The 19,931-nt window shown below is 41.7% G+C and overlaps 1 protein-coding gene across 2 annotated transcripts in view; it reads right to left on the bottom strand.

Annotated features, from left to right (window-relative positions):
* Positions 1 to 16,552, bottom strand: part of HIF1A (hypoxia inducible factor 1 subunit alpha) — a 50,241-nt gene extending 33,689 nt beyond the window's left edge. For both annotated transcript variants that reach the window (XM_049770352.1, XM_049770354.1), the window contains exon 1: positions 16,518 to 16,552. In XM_049770352.1, the coding sequence (XP_049626309.1) occupies positions 16,518 to 16,552 (35 nt within the window). The remainder of the gene's footprint in view (positions 1 to 16,517) is intronic.
* Positions 16,553 to 19,931: the final 3,379 nt, after the last annotated feature.

Raw genomic sequence — 19,931 nt, 5'->3', positions numbered from 1 at the left:
CTGGGCTCCAATATACTTTATTTGAAGGGGTTAGGGATAGTAGAGCAAGTAATGGCTTGCTTTGCATGTGGGTGCACGTGGGTGACCTGGGTTCTTGAACCTCAGCATCTCAAATGGTCCCTCTTAGGGCCTAAGGTCTCAAACTCAATTTATTTGGAAGCCACAGGAGGCAAAGTCGGGGTGATCCTTGAGTGCAAAGTCAGTAGTAAGCCTTGAACATTGGGGGGTGTGACCCAAACAACTAAAACAAAACAAAACAAAAAAGATTCCTCTAGGGCAGGGCCACAAAATGTTGTACGGAGGGCCGCAAACAGTCTGAGACCCCTGCAGGCCCATCAGAAGTGATTCCTATTTGAATAGAAAGCCAGGACCTGACCATCAGAGGGTATGCCCCAAACAAAACCAAAAACACCTTAACTGAAATAAGCAAACTAAAAATGAACATATAAGTTCTAATTTAACAATAAAGTTATTTGGGTGCCTTTATTTAGGGCTTTGGTGACATTTTTGTCACCAAAAATATTTGTAGAAACTTCATCGATTATTCCTTACTAAAACTTTATTAGGTGTATATGTTATTTCACCTAAAGTTATGATTTCAAATGGTTCATCACATTAACTTAGGCATTTCAAATGTTCAGAGATTAACTTGCTTCAAAACACATCTAAAGGCCACTATGCACTGAGAAATAGTAGAATAAAAAGGAAAGTATTTACAGTTGCCAAAAATAGACTTTTTGAGAATGATTTGTGTTTATCTATCCAGAGCCCTAAATAAATCTAAAAGCAGAAAGGCCACATTAGTAAACACAACTAGATGTTCCTGTGAAAGCTGATGTCCCCAAATCACTATTCTGCAAAAATTCCAAACTTGAAACCACATGTTAAAAATATGAAAATAGTAACAGTAGCAATTAACATAAAAATTGGAACATTTAACTGAACAAACCACTAACAATTTAACACTAATAAACTTTCATGCAAAAGTACTAGTGGTTTCTGGTTGAACAAATTTCAAATTGTTTAAAATTTTCAAATCAATTTGTTCACATTATCCATGAAAATATCCCTTTTGGAATAAAGAAAGCCTTGTCTATTAATTTTACATTTAACCCATTTGCAACTTACCACTGCAAATAGGTCAAAGGACATCAATTCGCTTCAGAGCACAGAAAGTAGAAATTACTTCTTTTCCCCCTTTTGGTTTTGGGGCTACACTCAGTGGTATTCAAGGCTTATTCCTGACTTAGTGCTTAGGAATTATTCCTGGTCGTGCTTGGGAGACCATGCCAGAAATCAAACTCGGGTGAGCCGTGTGCAAGGCAAGCATCCTACCAGCCCCCTCAAGAAGGCATTTATTTTCTACTGTTTAATAATAAAAATAAATACTTTTGAGGGTATTTTTCTTTACTATCATTATTATAGGAAATTACTATCTCAGAATAACATGCACACCCCCCTAATATCCTTATCTAATCAGCAAAGGAAGGGTATTGATAAGGTGAGGGAAAATCAATGTAAAGGAAAAGGTTATTCTACTATGTAGAGTTCATTGATTGCTTAGGAACGCAACCTTAGCTTATTTTCTTGAAAAAGGTTTTAAACCATTTTCATCAGACAGTATTTAATAATGTGATTAGAATAATTCTTAGCTTATTAGGTTTTTACCAAGGACTACTTTGAATATTCACAGGGGTTCACATTTCATTTACTCAACAATCCTAAGAGGCAATTATCTTTATCAACCTATCTTACACACAAGGAAACCCAGAAAGATAAAGCAATTTGTTCAACTTCACACATTTGTGCTATAGTCAAAATAAGCAATTTAGATCCCAACTTCTCTGCCACACGTAACCACATGCTTTTTTTTTTCTTTTTTTGAGAGGGAGTTAAGACACACCTAGTGGGCTCAGGATTTACTTGTGGCATGACTCAAGAGAATATATGAGTAACAGGGGATTGTCAAACCCATGTCAGCTACATGTAAGAAAAGTGCTTTATCTGCTGTATTCTCTGGCTCTCAACATACTCTTTCTCAAGGCAGTGAGATGAAAATCCTAATCTATAGTAAAGAAAATGTTCATTAATCTTCCTAAAAGACATAGTAAAGACATTACAGTCTTTACAGTGGGTATGGGAGCTTGCCTTTGATGAGGCTAACCCAGCTTCAGTCCTAGTATCACATATGGTCCCCTAAACACTGCCAGATGTATCCCTTTCTCCTGCCAAAACACACACACACACACACACACATACACACACACACACACACACAAAACCAAAAAAACCCTGCTTAGCAGAAACTTTCTAGAAAATTAATTTTGTTCGTGTGCAAGGCAAAATGCCCTACCCTTGTGCTATTAGCCCTCCAATTTTTTTTTAAATCACCAACTTTGGAGATGCAGGCATGAAAATGTTAACACTATCTTTTATACCATAAAAACAATGTTAATATCAAGATGCAAACCGTCAAGCAAATATAAATTTATCAAATAATATTTAGGACAAATGGTGGTTCTATTCCCAGCATCCCATATGGACCCTAGAGCCTGCCAGAGCAATTCTGAGCAGAGCCAGGAGTAACCCCTGAGCGCCACCAGATATGACCCCCCAAAAAAAATTTAAGAGAAAGTCAAGAATTATTATATAGTAACGATATCACAACATCACACAAAACTCTAGATCAAGCTGTTTAATCAAAATTAGATCGTAAAAGCCAATTGCTGGTTCTTATCCCCTTAAACTTGAGATATTCAGACTTTCTGGTCTACTAATTTTACTTGTAATATTTCACTATTAAAGAGAGTGAGATTATAAGAAGAGTTAAAGCCCATGACTTGCATGCAGCCTATTCTCTCTGATGCATCCTATTGTAAGACCTGGTCCCACAAGCATCACAAGGTGTAGGCCTGATGTTCCCCAAGTACAACTGAGATAGCCTGGGCAGTGATCCCCAATACCATGGGACTTGAGCTATATTCAAGAAGCACAGAATTATTCAGCCCTGGCACTAAAATACACGCCAAGAACTTCTGAGCCCACGAAGCACTGCTTTGGAGGGGAGGAAAGGCAGGAAAGAGGAGGAGGAAGAAAAGAATAAGTCAAGAGGAGAAATGAAGAACAAGAGGAAGAGGAAGATAAAAGAGAAGAAAAAATAATCATGACCATAAACAAGGAGAATATTAATTATAATACCATAAAAGAAAACATCAAATTCAACCTAAATGTCTCAAATAGAGGTATGATGGGACATTTAGATAATGCAATACCATTCAACCTTAAAAAAATAGAAAAGAGGGGCCGGGCGGTGGCGCTGGAGGTAAGGTGCCTGCCTTGCCTGCGCTAACCTAGGACGGACCGCGGTTCGATCCCCCGGCGTCCCATATGGTCCCCCAAGAAGCCAGGAGCAACTTCTGAGCGCATAGCCAGGAGTAACCCCTGAGCGTCACAGGGTGTGGCCCAAAAACCAAAAAAAAAAAAAAAAAAAAAAAAAAAAAAAAAAAAAAAAAATAGAAAAGAATATTTAATGAAATTCTATTAACACTTAAAAGTTCACTACATACTGTGGTAAACTTTTTCTCCTGATGGATGCCAGAGAGAAATACTCAAACTCACACATGCATAGCAAGTTCTCCACCACTGGATAACATCCCCAATAGGTGGTCAACATTTTTGGTTTTCCTTACAACAATCCCATGTAATTTTATTAGACATGTTCTGACCTTTTCTGAGTGTTACAATCTCTAAAAATAGTAAATAATCTTCTATTTTAATAAATGTGCTTAATATCTTGTTTTTGAGAAATTTTGATATAAAGGGTGGTAAAACAACTTACACACACACCCCAGAAATTAAAATACACATACACCCAGAAATTAAAATCCAAACACACACACACACACACACACACACACACACACACAGAAATTAAAATCCAAATACTGGGGCCAGAGAGATAGCACAGCGGCAGGGGTTTGCCTTACAAGGGGCTGACCCTGGACCAAAAGTGGTTCAAATTCTGGCATCCCATATGGTCCTCGTGCCTGGCAGGAGTGATTTCTGAGCAGATAGCCAGGAGTAACCCTGAGTGTCACCGGGTGTGCCCCCCCCAAAAAAAAAACCCCAAATACTTATGCTAGCAAATAATACTACTACCTATTTAATCAGAACAATCCTGCAGAATTCCAAGAATTCTATTTTGCAGAGTAAAAACAGATAAAAAGTTAAAAAGTTAAACACAATACATACTCTCCAATCCTATTATTTGCTAAAACATACCTTTCTACATATAAAGAAACAATACAACAGTCCTCAAAGATTGACAATGGACATTACTAGGTATCAAAATAGTAGGCACGTATAGGTTTCTCTGCATTTGTACTGCTCACTTTTTCCATCAAAACCTTTGCATCTTATTAAACATTAAAAGAATTATTTAGTTAAAGCAGATAATTCTGAATACAGAGACCTCAGATGTTAATACAAAATAAGTAGAATCAAATCCCAACCTTACAATTTTAGTATAATAGAATCTGCATAGCTATAAAATAAATATCTGTATCCAACATTAAACATTTTCTTTTATTATAATATTATGGGTGGGATTCATAGGCTTTGCCAACTCCATGAATTGTTCAATTGGCCTAACTTTTTGTTTTGTTTTGTTTTTTGTTTTGGGGCCACACCTGGCGGTGCCCAGGGGTTACTCCTGGCTCTTTGGTCAGAAATAGCTGCTGGCAGGCAATGGGGGGGGGGGGGTGACACCACCATATGGGATGCAGGGATTCAAACCAACCACCTTAGGTCCTGGGTCGGCTCCTTGCAAGGCAAATGCCGCTGTGCTATCTCTCCAGCCCCAATATTTTTTTTTATTTTAAAGTCACATCAGGCCATGCTCAGAAGTTACTACTCCTGGCTCTGTACTCAGGAATCAATCACTCCTGCCTGGCAGGCATAGGGGACCATATCTGGGGTTGGGATCAAACCTAGATTGGTTGCATGCAAGACAAATGCTCTATCCACTGTATTATTGCTCTGGCTCCTGACCTATATTTTAGTAAAATAAATTCCTTTCTTTTGTTTTTTTTTTTTGTTTGTTTTCTGGAATTCCTGAAGCCTAAAGTAGTATCAACAAGAAAGTAATGTAGGGGCCAGAGCAATAGCACCATGGTAGGTCATTTGCCTTGCATGTGGCAGATCCAAGATGGACCTGGTTTGATCTCCGGTGTCCCATATGGTCCCCACAAGCCAGGAGTAATTTCTGAGCGCATAGATAGGAGTAACCCGGAGCATCACCAAGTGTGGCCCAAAAACCAAAAAGAAGGAGGGGCGGGGAGGTAAATGTCACTGAGTATGGTAGTTGGTAGTTAGAAGGAAAGTAACATAATTTAATTATCTACAGTAAAAGCATAGTTGAGGTCATAACTTTCTTCCTATCAAAAATAACTCAGAAAAAGACAATAATTTAAGGAAGATATAGGTGATGTGCAACATGAGAAAATTTTAAGAGGACACAAGAAAAGAACTCAAAGGACTGAAATGACTGCCAGAAACAGGAAGATATGCACAACAATACAAAATTTAGCTGATTTCTTTTTTTGGTGCCAAGACTGAATCCAGGGATACATGCAACATCTCCAGTGCTAATATAATATGGCCTTATATAAAGAGCTGTGGGTATGTTCCAAAATTGTATACAGAATAAGGTTTGTGGACTTTAGATAGATAACACAATCAAAGCAAAGCCAAAACCACATAATCAGTTCTTGAAGGTATGCTCTCTTACTCCTAAACTTCAGATGCCAATATCCAGAATCTGAAAATATGAAGTAGTATGGTGTTTAGAGCATTTAGAAACAGGTTTTAAGGTATGTATCTAATGCTATGCTTTTTTTACTAGATGGGATCAACTCTTTTAACTGTAATTTGCTTTCATTGTCAACAACGAAGTTGATCTCTAGCTAAAGATTATATATATATATTTGGAAAGGAGTCTGGGCCACAACAGAAGTGCTTCAAAGCTTACTCCTTCCTGGCTCTGTACCTAGGGATCATTCCTGGTGGGCTAGGGGGACCAAATGAAGTACTAGTTATTGAACTGGGATCCGCTTCGTGTGAGGCAAATGCCCTACCTGCTATACGGTTGGTCTGCACCTCCCAATCAATATATTATGCTTCAAATTATGACTTTACTATTAGAGAAGATTCTTAAAATTGCTTATCATTTAATCAAGAATCACAAAGTAAAAATCAGTAGATCATAATAAACAATACTATTTCTAGAGAAACGACCTATCTTTTTTTGGAAACTATACCTAAGAGTGCTCAGGGCAAGATGCAGTGCTAAGACTCCTTGAACAGCAGCCTTTGAGCTATCTGACAAGCACAAGACTTATTTGTTAAAAGAGAATTCTTACATGCTGCATAAATTGCAAAATGCAGACATATGAACCTCTATTATTAATTTTTAAATGTCAGGGATCAAATACCGGGCCTCATACTGTAACACACTCTACAGCTGAAGTACATACCTGGTTCTATCTAGTAGTAATATTGGGGGGGGGGGGGTCCACCTGGTGGTATTCTTGACTTATTCCTGGCTTTGTACTCAGGATCACTCTCGGCTGGCAAGAGAGCCATACAAGACAACAGGGATGGAATCTGTGTCAGCCATGTACGAGGCAAATGCCCTACTCACTGTACTAGCACTCTGGCCTCTCTAGTAGTTTATGAGATTTTATCGGATTACAATCTGTGGAAAACAGTAAAATGACATTAAAAATCAGCCGAAACAACTAGTAGTCAATTAAAACTGTGTACTTAATATGAACTTTTAATATTTTTTGTTGTTTGTTTTTGGGTCACACTCAGCAGCACTCAGGGATTATTACTCCTGGCAGGCTCGGGGGACCATATCAGATGCCAGGATTTGAACCACTGACCTTCTGTATGCAAGGCAAAATGCCTTACCTCCATGCTATCTCTCCGGTCCCAAACTTTTAATATTTAAAGTTTCTTGCACTTAATAAGATTGTTACATTAAGGCAATACATTTTAGGAACAAGTGTCTAATGCAACAAATGCTGATAGTTATCATTTTGCCATAAAATTTACTTATGACAAAAACAATCTTCTGGGAATTTTGGCTACTCTCAAGTTAGGGCACTGGGGACTCCATGGGGTATACTTTAAACTAAAATAGCAAAAACTATCTTGTAATATTTTTGATCAAACCTAAGGGGGGAATTGGAAACCAAATGGAGTGTTGGAGATTGAACACAGGTCTGTCACATGCAAGGCCTACTGTACTCTCTGGCTCCACAACGCTGTTATAACATGTATTTGCTAGATATTGTTCTAAGCATGTTAAATGCAAGGCTGCTAATAAACAGAAAAAATAAAAACAATAATTTCTTTGTTTTACCAAGAATGGTCCTATTAGCTGATCATTTTTACACTAAACTACTAATTGCTACATCATCCCCCATGTCAACAGACCCTGAGACCTCGGAAGGCACCAAGTTTGAAAAGGCCCTAACTACCCAAGAGAAGGTTTCTCAAAAGCTGTCTACTATCGCAGGAACTTTTCAAAATTGTCGGTACTCGCAGAGAGGAAGGGCATATGAAAAGTAGCACCTGTAAGAAAGGAAACTTGGAGAATAACTAGTACTCACAGGCATTAGGGCTCTAAAAAACCTTGGTTGTCTGTCCATGAGGCATTCAGGAAAAAAGGGGGTGTAGCATAAATATTGAGACATACCTTCAGCTGACATTCTAAAGATTACTCAGATTTAATATTTGTGTAGATTCAAATATTCTTTAATAATTATTACTCACTTTTCTTAGAGCCCCTTTCAAAGATTACTCAGATTTATAAACACACCTTATTAGGAACATTTGCATAGATTCAAGTATTTTCTGTTTAGTCTTACTGAATAACTACTCATTCTCAAATCTAACTTTGCTGTTGGCCTACATGCGGTCATTTCAAAGGTTAATATTTCAAGTCCCAGTTCAGAATGCATAAACTAGAACAAGACCAAAACAACACTTACTGACCTTGGTAGCTCAGGGACCTCAGATAAGGAGAGGCTCAAAAGGAAAACTGCCATGCATCAGAATGTGCCTTGAACAATTTGCCCCTGTAACTTTTTTGGCATATTAGTTTTGTCTGAAAATTATGACTTGTCAAGAAATTGAATTTAAGTATTCTACCTTTTGCTTTGAATAAACGAAACAAAGCTTGAACCCAACTTGTCTGCTCGGCTTTTGTCTCCCACAGCCAACTCTGTGCACCCACCTTTCAAGTGACCCCAGAAGATTCCTTAGTATCAGGACTAATCAGTCTGTGACAACTAATGGCATTTGTATAATAAATTACAGCGAAACATTTTAATGTAGAAAATGTTCATCATAAAAGCCAGAGCAATAATACAACAGTAGGGCACTTGCCTTGCACAAGACTGACCCATATTTGGTCCTCAGCAACCTTGGGCCCTAAAAGGACTGAATTTTGAGCAGAACCAGGAGTAAGCCCTGGGTACTATACTGCCAGGTATTGCTCAAAAGTGAGGGAGGGAGTAAAAGAGGGAGCAAGAGTCGTGATAAATCAACATATGTCAAGAAATAACGTAGGAGACATTCATACAGTCTTAATTATAATAACAAGTTAATCCGATCCCTGGCACCACATACATGTCCCCAAGAACAATCAGGTGTGTCTCCAAACTCCTCTCCCAGAACAAAAGGCCACAACACTTAAGACTATATTTAAATTTATGGGTGCTAGGGATCAAATCCATCACTATTTCATATATGCAAAGCATGTGTTCTATCACTAAGCTACATCCATTACTAAGGCTGTTACTATCACTGTTCATCATCAGCAGTAAGTACCTAAACATATAATAGCTGTTACTTGTACTTATTAGTAAAAGTACTGTACGTAACTAAATTATTCTTAAGGTTTAACACATCTTACATAGCTACACTTATTAACAGTTTCTAAATTAGTTGCAATATATACTGTAAAGAAGCAGTAGCCCCTGGTCAGCCCCCGACGGGGCCATATGAGTCTGTTTTTTTATATCAAAACAAAATGCAAGATTAAATTCTAAAGTAACAAATTTCTCTCTCTCTCTCTCTCTCTCTCTCTCTCTCTCTCTCTCTCTCTCTCTCACACACACACACACACACACACACACACACACACACACACACACACACACATGAAAGAAAAGTAGGTCACAAGAGGAAGGAAGAAAAAGAAATAAAAAGAGGAAAATGGGACAGTAACTTTTTTTTTTGGGTTTAGGGGCAACACCAATATTAAGGTTACAAATGTCTCTGCTCAGGAATAACTCCTGGAGGGCTCAGGGAGCCATCTGGGGTGCTTGGAATCCAACCTGGGCCAGTCAGGTGAAAGGCAAATGCACTATCACTCCAGCTCAGGACAATAACTTTTGAAAAATATTTTCAAATTTTTCTACCTTCTCTTTGCTTGTTCAAAAATTCTTTTCACTGTTTCCTTGTTGTTCAAATACTTGGTAGGAGCTCAGTGTGCTAGTATTCTCTTTTGTATCACAAGTTTCAAATGGAGTCTATTAGTAATTTTGTCCACTGAAGCATGAATTCAATTCTGTGATAGAGTGAGCTAAAGATAGTTTTTAAAAGGTACTTGCTTAGCATCTGAACTAAGAAAGTTATGTATCTTAAAAAAAAAAAGTTATATATCTTGCAGGAGGCTGACTCGGGTGAGATTCAGCATCCCATATGATTCTCCCAGCCTCGCCAGAAGTGGACCCTGAGAGCAGAGCGAGGAGTAAAGCTGAACACAGCTTGGGTGTGCCTCCAAATTAAGTTTTTCAAAAAAAGCTAAATAGGACATGTTCTAACACCAAATTTATAGCCAAAATTTTTTGATTTAAGTATAGTTTTCTTTTAAAAAATAAGTAGCTCACAAAGCATGGCAGATAATATAGCCAATCTGATGCTTGCCTTACACTGGGTGGACCGGAGTTAGATCCCTGGCACCCCAAATGATCCTCCCAGCCCCACCAGGAGTGATCCCTGAATGCAGAGCCAGACAGAAATAGGCCCTAAATACTACCAGGTTTGGCTTCAAAACAAATAAACAAAACAAGTGACTTCCACTACTGTCAGAAATCTTACAAAAGGTTGCTGATAATATGGGACTTTATCAACAATAGCATGTGCATAAGTCATTTAAAAACCACCCGCTTTCTGTAAAACTACTGGAACTCATTAGGAAAACATTTTATTTTGTAAGGATTTTTGGAGGCGGGCACACCCAGCAGCACTCAGGGGTTACTCCTGGCTCTGCACTCAGAAATCACTCCTGGCTCAGGGTACTATATGGAACACGGAGCAACGAACCCAGAACCCAGGTCCACCTAGGTTGGCCATGCAAAAGGCAAACACCCTACCTACTGCTGTGCTACCACTTGGGGCCCCTATTTTGGAAGTTCTTGAGTTCACTTTGATAGACTCCACTATTCTTCTTTGGCATTCACTTTATGTTAATTATTCACAAACAAGCTTATAAAAACACAACCACTTAAACCCTTTCATTTGACTGGCTACTATCATAAAACATTAACAGTGTTAGGGAGAATGTAAAGAGGAATTTCCTGGGTCCTGTAAAATAGTAGAGTTCATGAAAAACAACAGGGAGATTTCTAAAAAAAAGTTATTTTCCGTATTTTAAAAATTAGTTATCTTATGACCCAGCAATCTTATTTTTTGTGTACATAACCAAAAGAATGAAAGCAAGATCTTAAAGAGAAAGTATTTGCAGATTCCAGTCACAATAACCAAAGGAAGCAACTCACACATTCTCTGAATGATGTATAGATAAAATTTTCTACAGTGGAATATTACTCAATCTTTTACGAAGGAACTGTTACAATGCTACAATATAAATGTACCTTTAGCATAATATGCTAATAGAAAAAAATCAGTCCGAGAAAGACAAAAACCATGATTCCGGTGATATGAGGTATTAAAAGTAGTCAAATTCAAAGAAACAGAATGCCAGGATTTGTTAAGAAGGGGGAAACTGGGAAATGTTCTAAGGTGATAGTTTTGATTTTGCAAGATAAAATAGCTCAGAAATTTGGCCACACCATAATGTGACTTTATTACTAACACTATTGTACTACTAACTTAGAAAGGGCAAAATGGAAAATTTTATTTTGTTTTTTTTTTTTAAAAAAACTTACCCAGTGAATTACAAAGTTATATTCATGATTGAGTTTCAAGCATATTGTTACATTTTTAAATCACAATTAAAAAAAAAAACCCAAAACCTCAAAAACTATTAAGGAATAAAGTGATGACGTAATTACCTTTTTTGTTTTTTTTTTTTGTTTTTTTTTTTTTTACAAATTTAGGTTTTATATATTATATTTTTCTAAGTGGACAGTTTCTGATAATAAATGCTTATCATTTTTTGTAGAAAACGCATTAAAATATTCATTATCTTGATTTCAGGGGCTACATCTCTCTCTGGGCTCAGGGGGACTACATGGTACCAGCTACCTGAAAAGCAAGCACCTTACTATATTATTTATTATAACTCAAAGCACACAAAAAATATTTGTCAATGTTCTAAAGCTAAGGACCACAATTACCTTGGCTTTTAAGAAAAAAAATTTTAATGTGCACCATACTTTTACCAGAATATTGGCAAACAAGAAAAATAGGTGTACTTGCCTCGAATGATTTTTCTAACTCTCTAGCAGAAAAGGTAAAACACCTTAAGATAAACACCACACTCGTGAACTGGGTAAAATCCACCAAGAAAATAATTGACCCCAACACAGGAATCACTCCAGGCAGAATGGTGACCATAAGGGAGGCTGATATCAAACCGATATCGTCTGTGTGCAAGACAACTACCCTACTGCTCTAGCCCATTATTTAGATTTTCTTCTTGTTAAGACTTTATTAATACTCTCAGATAATAGTTTTTGTCCTGGTTAGATCCACTGAGCACAACCAGAAGCACCCCTCAACACTGTCAGGAATGGCACCTGAGCAGTGTCTGGTATGACCCAAATCAAAACTTAAAATTTAAGAAACAAACAGATATGCAGGCCTCGGAATGTGGGGCTAGTAATGTGGCTCAAACGTTAAAGCTCATGCCTTTTATATTTGTGGCTTTGGGTTCTCCCTCCCATCCATAGGAACTAATGCCCCTCACTCTAGCACGGAAGGGGCATGGGACCCATAAAAATAGACATTAAAAAATAAAATCTTCTAAGTATCTAAGTTGGGGGGGGCACACCCGGTAGTGCTCAGGAATTACACCTGGCTCTGAGCTCAGGAATCACTCCTGATTGGGTGCAGGAGACCATATACAGAGATGGCTAACCTTTTTGAACCCGAGTGCTCAAGCTGCCGCACAAAACCAAAGCATTTCCTCAAAGTGCCAAGTCAATTAAACCTTAATAACAAGATTTCAGTATCTAAAAACTCCGTAAGATTTATATATTTATCAATTGCGGACCTTCCCACGTGCCAGCTGCAAGGCCTTCGCGTGCCACTGCTCGCACACGTGCCGTAGGGTCGAGGCCACATGGGATACCAGGGATTGAACAGGGACTGAACAAGGATTGACTGCAGGTTGGCCATCTGCAAGGCAAGCTTGAGCTACAAGCAGAATAATCTACTACAAATCCTTAATGTCTTCCTTTTCCCACCAGAGAAAAAACTGTTATGATCCTTCTGAGGGGAAAAAAAAAACACTCCTGTCCAGAGGCCAGTGCTCTGCCACCTACACACCATTGTTAGCACAGGACACAAAGTACCACTACAAAATCTTCAACTTGAACTCAAACCTTTTGTAACCCTCAGTGTTATAAAGTTAACAGCAGGTAGAAAGACGGGATGGATGGTTTCCACAGTGCAAAGTAGAGCTGTGCAGTAGATCCTTATGAAATAAACTGCCAGACTCTACCAGCTTAAAACTTCATAACAATTCAATAATGTGGAGTCAGGGACACAAATTTTACATGCATCAGCCCATGATGATCATAAATGCTTGAAGCCTTGCTTTGTGAATCAATCAGTGGTATTAGCTCCAGAGAAATTCCTAAGTAAAGGACATTATTTCTATCTAAGGGTTCATCTGCCTTAATGAGAGAGCATTTCACCAACTCGCTTTATTTAGCAAATAATTACAAATTGTCTTCTTTAAACTATTACGACAAAAATATTTTAAGTTATTCTCAGTCTTAAGATTAGTGCCTTCCCAAAAAATATCCTGCTGCGTTGTGATGTAGCCTACTTCACCACAATTCTATGATAAATATTCTTTGTTTTGTTTTTTTCATTTTTGGGTCACACCCGGCAGCGCTCAGCGGTTACTCCTGGCTCTATGCTCAGAAATTGCCCCTGGCAGGCACAGGGGACCATATGGGATGCCGGGATTTGAACCACCGTCCTTCTGCATGAAAGGCAAACGACTAACCTCCATGCTATCTCTCCGGCATATTCTCTTTCTTAAAAGTAATTTCTTCTAAGTATATCCAGATAACTATAGTTACATAGCTACTAACTATGTAACTATATACGTGTACATTTAAAGTAGTCTTGTTTGAGCAAGGTACAAGGAAAACTAGACTGTACTGGGGAGAACACAAAAAAGGAATAAGGAATTGCAAAGAGGGTTTAGAGTAGATGTTCAAGAATAATGAAGGCCGAATGCCAAAATAACCAAGACATTCATTTAAAAAGGTCTAAAACCAATGTTAGTCTTTTTATTTTTAGGAGAAAAATCTCCTAAGAAGGCGGCAAGGGAAACTAAAATGAATGACCTGGAAAGACAATTTCGTAAATATTGTATATATAGGTTTAAACTGTAATTTAGTCGTGTCTATTTTCAAGACTATTAAGTTACTCACTGGGGATCATTGTATTTAATCTTCAGACAACCGCTAAAAAAGGTCACTGTTATCACCACAAAAGGAGGGACATACAGATTTAGAAGCACTCACCAACTTCCCACACATATATAAAATAAGGGAAAAGACGAACACTCTAAAGTATTGATAGTCTTTAGAGGTTTCTGGCTCTAGAGTCTATGCTAGGTATGCTTTTCTTCAAACAAGAGAAAAATGAAAATAAACTAATTAAAGTTTATAATAAATGAAGGGGCTTATTGATTTCTAATAACCAAAGTTAAAGAGGAGGGTTAAGAAATACCTATTCTCAAACTCCTTAGTTAAATTATTCAGTAACATTTTGGGGAAAATCTGGCTTGAAGCAGAACAAGGAACCTCTTGAAATTCATTTGAGACCTAAAAAAGTCAACATTAAAGTGGCTAAGTCTACCTTCTACCACAGAGAAACTAATATGACATGCTATGTTACATCTATTGTAAACATTCTGTATTCTGATTTCTCTCAACCATTCCCTTTGATAGGCTCTTGGACCTTCTTTGAAAAGCACAAATGCATCTTTCTACCTAGATTCTGGAAGCTCATTTAAAATAGAAAATTGTGAAAAGAAAAGCCCTGCCTCACAATCACCCAATTATCTTTTCAGAATGTTTGAAAATTATCAACTTAAGCCTAGAAAGCAGGCATGTGTGATATTTAAAAGTTGAGCCCACCTTAAATTTTCAGTTTTAAGTTTCTATATTAAGAAATGATTCCCTTTGCATTCAGAGCTGCAAATTTTTCAAACGAAATTTCTTGAAAATGGATGGGATCGAGGAAAACCCAATCTCCAGTTTACAACTGGAAAACAGGAGTATTGCACAACAGCTAATTATTTGATTTACAGTAAAGCTGGTTTTGATACTCTCAACTGATAAATTGCAACAAGAAATGACCGTACTATTGCATCTAAGAGGAAGTGGCTGTTGAATCATTTTATGTAGTCTTACGTATGATTCAGCACATACTATTCAAAGTGGCACCACATTGAGGGTAACCTTTAGATTTACAATATTTCATTAACAACACTGTAGTCACTTCTACAAATATTAATCGCCATTAATTCCTGGAAAACTCCTGGAATCAGTAACGAAGTCCGGAATTGTTTCCTTGGCAACTCTTTTCAAATGTTAGTGCTTTCTCTAATGTGTGTGTGTATAAGTGTGTGTATGTATTCTATACGAATAGATCAGGAACCCAAAAGGCGCTCCAGAGTAACAAGAACTCACCGAAATTCATCTTGCACTGATACTATTAGGGAAGTCAATCAGTCCCCGTAGTGTGAACAGACTTAACAGCAAAGGTAGCCTCCTTCACCACGATTCCTACGCTAAATCCTCCCTTTCTTCAAACTAATTTCTTCCAAGTATCCAAAGACTCAAAGGAACCAAATCGCGGGGGGATGGCCACCCAAGCAATCGCGCGTACCTTCTGCACTGCGACCTTCAGGTCTTTCCCCAAACTTCCATGCAGAGCTAAGGTTTCCTTTCAATACAGTTTGCCATCAGGAACCCCATGGTGCGACTACTTACACCCCGATGGATCTCCACCTCACAGAACGTGGCTGGTGGCGAAATCCACCCTGCTGTGGCCACAAGGATCCCTGACACCTCCAGAACGGGACCAACACACTGCCATCGCACGCAGACACTTACACACCAAGATCGCCCTCCTGACAGGCGTGCGATGGACCCTCTTCCCCCAACACAGCCTGCAGTTCCCCTCAATGGCCCTACAGTACCCCGAAGCCTACTGTGCCACGGGGGCAGATTTTGCCCCCCGGGGGGCCGCTTTGGATCCAACACAGACACACACCCCAGAGCCCCAAAGCAGCGCAGAGTTGGCATGTGGGGTCTGGGGGGAGGCGGGTGGCACAAAAGGCAGCAGGCGCGCTGAGGCCCCAGAGAAACCTTGGGAGGAGGTGGAAGAAGAAGAGCAGGAGGAGGAAAAGGAGGAAAAGGAGGAGGGTTCGAGGCCCGCCTGGGCTGCTGGGGCAGGCAGAAAGAAGGGCGCATGCAAGGAGGCACGGAGCGCTGGGCTGGAGGGTTTGCAAAGCGTCACATGAAATCCCGCAGGCGTGGGGCGCCGGGGGGGGCCCTTGGGTGTTTGCAAAGAAAAAATGGGGGACCCCCCCAGGGAGCAGATGAGCTGTGGGGGCGAATGATGCTGCTGCTGCTGCAGGAGGGAGCCAAGAGCTGCGTGCAGGCCTGGGGCGCAGAGGCGGGCGGACGCTGGGGCCCCCCAAAGCACGGAGGGGTGATGCGATTTTGGGGTGTCGGGAAGGGGCGCGAGAGGAGGCGGCGCTTGCTTTCTCGCTTGCTTGCTTGCTTTCTCTCTGTCTGTGTTTCTTTCTTCGCGAGCGCGGGGCGGCGCGGGGAGCCCCGAAGGCGGCAGCAGGCAGGACGGGCCGCGTCCGGCTCCCTCGGCCCCCGCCAAGATGGCGGCGAGGCGCCGCGAGCAGCCGCGGCTCCGCGGAGAAAGGCGCCGCCGGCCGGCGACCCCCGAGCAAGCACGCCCCGGCCGCTCCCCCAGGCCCCGACGACGCTCTTTACTTCTTCTTGTCGTGGGCGCCCGGCGCGCCCTCCATGGCGAGCGGGATGCTCCGCGCGCGTGTGCGGCGGCGCCTCCTCCTCCTCCGGCGTCTTTCCCTCCGGCGAGGCGGCGCGGGGCGAGAGGATGGCGGCCGATGCTCGCGCGGCCGCGGCCCAGGCGGCTCTGAGAGGAACTGACGGGCGGCACCGGACGGCGCGGCGGGTCGGGTCGGGCCGGCGGGGCGGAAGCGCGCAGGCGCGCTCGCGGGCTCATCCGGGCACGCGCGGGCGGGCGCGAGGGCGGGGCCCCGGCGGACGGGAGGGAGGGAGGGAGAAAGGGAGGGAGGGAGCGGACGGCGGGGCCGCGCGCGAGTCGCTCGCTCACCTGAGGGGGAGGCGTGTGCGCGCGCGGCCAATGGCGAGCCGCGCCGAGGGCTAGGCCCCGCCCCCTGCGCGCCCCGCCCCCGCGCCCTCGGCCAATCAGGCGGCGCTCAGCTGAGGCTCAGCTGGCCGGACGCCTCACGTGGCCGCCGGCCAGGCTGGGGGTGACGGAGAGAGGAGCTGCTGCTGGTGGGGCTGGCGGAGGAGGAGGAGGAGGAGGAGGAGGAGGAGGAGGAAAAAGAGGAGGAAAAGGAAAAGAGCAGGAGGGAGAGGAGGAAAAGGAAAAAGAGGAGGAAGGAGAGGAGGAGAAGGAAAAAGAGGAGGAAAATGAAAAGGAGAAGGAAGAAGAGGAGGAAGAGGAGAATGAAAAGGAGAAGGAAGCAGAGGGGAGGAGGAAGAAGAGGACAAGAAGAAAAGGAGGAAAATGAAAAGGAGAAGGAAGAAGAGGAGAAGAAAGATGGGGAGGAGGAAGAAGAGAAAGAAGAGGGAGAAAGGAGATAAAGGAGGAGGGAGAAGAGGAAGAGGAGGGAGAGGAGGAGGAAGGCGAAAAGGAGGAGGAGGAAAAAGAAGAGCAGGAGGGAGAGGAGAAGGAAAAAGAGGAGGAGGAGGGAGAGGAGGAGAAGGAAAAGGAGGAAGAGGAGGAAAATGAAAAGGAGAAGGAAGCAGAGGGGAGGAGGAAGAAGAAAGGAGGAGGAGAGGAGATAAAGGAGAAGGGAGAAGAGGAAGGAGAGGAGGAAGAAGAAAAGGAGGAGGAGGAGGAAAAAGAGGAGAAGAACAGGAGGGAGAGGAGAAGGAAAAGGAGGAGGAGGGGGAAAATGAAAAGGAGAAGGAAGAAGAGGAGAAGAAAGAGGGAGAGGAGGAAGAAGAGAAAGAGGAAGATGAGAAGGAGATAAAGGAGGAGGGAGAAGAGAAAGGAGAGGAGGAGGAAGAGGAGAAGGAAAGGAGGAGGAAAAGGAGAAGGAAAGGAGGAGGAAAAGGAGAAGGAAAGGAGGAGGAAAAGGAGAAGGAAGAGGAGGAGAAGGAGGAAGAGGAAGAGGAGGAGGAAGAGGAAGAAGAGGAAGAGAAGGAAAAGGAGGAGGAGGAGAAAGAGGAGGAGCAGGAGGAGCCGCTGCACCTTCTCCTTCTCCTCCTAGGCAGGGCTGGCCGGCAATGGGATGGTGGCTTTGGGAGGCATTGCTGAGAGGATCTTTCCTTTTGGGGGGAGGCCCTCAGGCTTGCCTCACTTATTTATTTCTTGCTTTCGGTGCAGATTTTTCACTGAGCTGATAAAGCAAGCCTTCAACCCATTGTCCTTGGTGGAGCTTCATGGGCTTGTCAGCAGCACGAGGCCTTTCTTGCCAGGCTGCCCAAGGAGGGTTAGTCAGTCAGCACCGACTATATTCTTCTTTGCAACATGGAACTGAATTATAGGCTTCTTGTCCATAGTTTGTTCCCCCACCCCATGGTTCTCTTGCTGATAACATTTAAAACTAATTAAAATACTCCTTTGACTGCAAACTTCTCCAGGGAAGAAATAAAGGTTGCAGGGAAAGCTTTTGAAATCTCAAAGGTTGTTTTGGTTTGTTTGGGAGTCTACACTGGAGATGTTCAGTCCTGGTTACTCATGGCTCTGCACTCCTGGTGGGCTCTGTGGATCCTATGGGGGGCTCTATGGGGGTTCTGTGGGGTGTCCTATGGGGATCCTATGGAGTGTGCTATAGGGCATCCTATGGGGATTCTGTGGTGTCCTATGGAGGGTCCTATGGGGTGTCCTATGGGGACCAAACACTGGTAGGGCAAAGGCCTACCGGCTGTTCAATCATTGTGGCCCCTAAGTTTAAGTTTTTCCTTTAGCATTTAAAAGGTAAGAATCACACATAAAAGCATAAAACCTGATCTTTGGGGAAAGTGTAGGAAAAATGGCTTTAGGCAGACTTTTCTTTTCCTTTCTTATTGCTTGGGGGGAGGAGGGGTGAAGCCAAAGATAATCTTAATAGGAATTTGGAAAAGTAAGGGGGGGGGGGACTGGGGATCTGACAAGGTCTGAGACTATCTCCAATTGAGTTTACCTAGAAGCCCTAAAGAGGATTCTCCCCGAGCCCCCCACTGAGACTGGAGCAGACAGGATTCCTGAGCATGGGTCACTAAAGAGGGCTCAGGACGGCCTGTCAACTGGAATTTCCAAGCTACGGAGGAAGACGTATTTTGCTTTTAGAAGCATTTTCAGGCAGCTTCCGTCTCAACCCATTTTATTTTGAGCTCAACAAATAAATATTGCACAAATACCCTCACTGGACACTGGATTCTTTCGTTTCTCACATTCCTGAGTTCCATTGGTTGCAACGTAGCTTTGGATTGTATATGAATGTGGATATCTGTAGTGGATTTCAACTATGTTACTTTGTTAAAGATTGTATAAAACATCACTAAACCCTGTTTTTCATCTTATATTTTTCTTTCCTTTTATGCCACACCCACTTGGTGAGAGCTTTAATCCGGGATCTGTGCTTTTACACATCACACCCAGTGGTGTTCATGGACTTTATGTGGTGCTGGAGATCTAATCAGGTCTTTTGCATATCTGCTGTACTATCTCTCCAGCCCTATTACAGCACTAAACGCTGATAGGAACAAACAATTTATAAAGCACTGTTTTTTCAGCATTAAATTACATTTTATCTCAATCTCAAAGAACCAGTGTACAATAAACTTTTTTTTTTTTTTTTTTTGGTTTTTGGGCCACACCCGGTGTTGCTCAGGGGTTCCTCCTGGCTGTCTGCTCAGAAATAGCTCCTGGCAGGCACGGGGGACCCTATGGGACACCGGGATTCGAACCAACCACCTTTGGTCCTGGATCGGCTGCTTGCAAGGCAAACGCCGCTGTTCTATCTATCGTGTACAATAAACGTTTTACATACACTTTCTCATTCTTCCAGCAAAGAAAAACTGATGCTCAACATTTACAGTTAAGAAGGTAAGGCATCTAGTAGGCAGGAGGTTGTTTTTGGTTGGTTTGATTTTGGTTTGTTTTGTTTTTCGTATCTATTTTAAGAGTATGGTTTCATACCTCACAAA

Source organism: Suncus etruscus, chromosome 3 (genome assembly GCF_024139225.1).
Source record: "Suncus etruscus isolate mSunEtr1 chromosome 3, mSunEtr1.pri.cur, whole genome shotgun sequence".
NCBI classification, from domain to species: Eukaryota; Metazoa; Chordata; class Mammalia; order Eulipotyphla; family Soricidae; genus Suncus; species Suncus etruscus.
The sequence above is the reverse complement of the archived record's forward strand: the minus strand, read 5'-3'. Positions and strand labels throughout refer to the sequence as shown.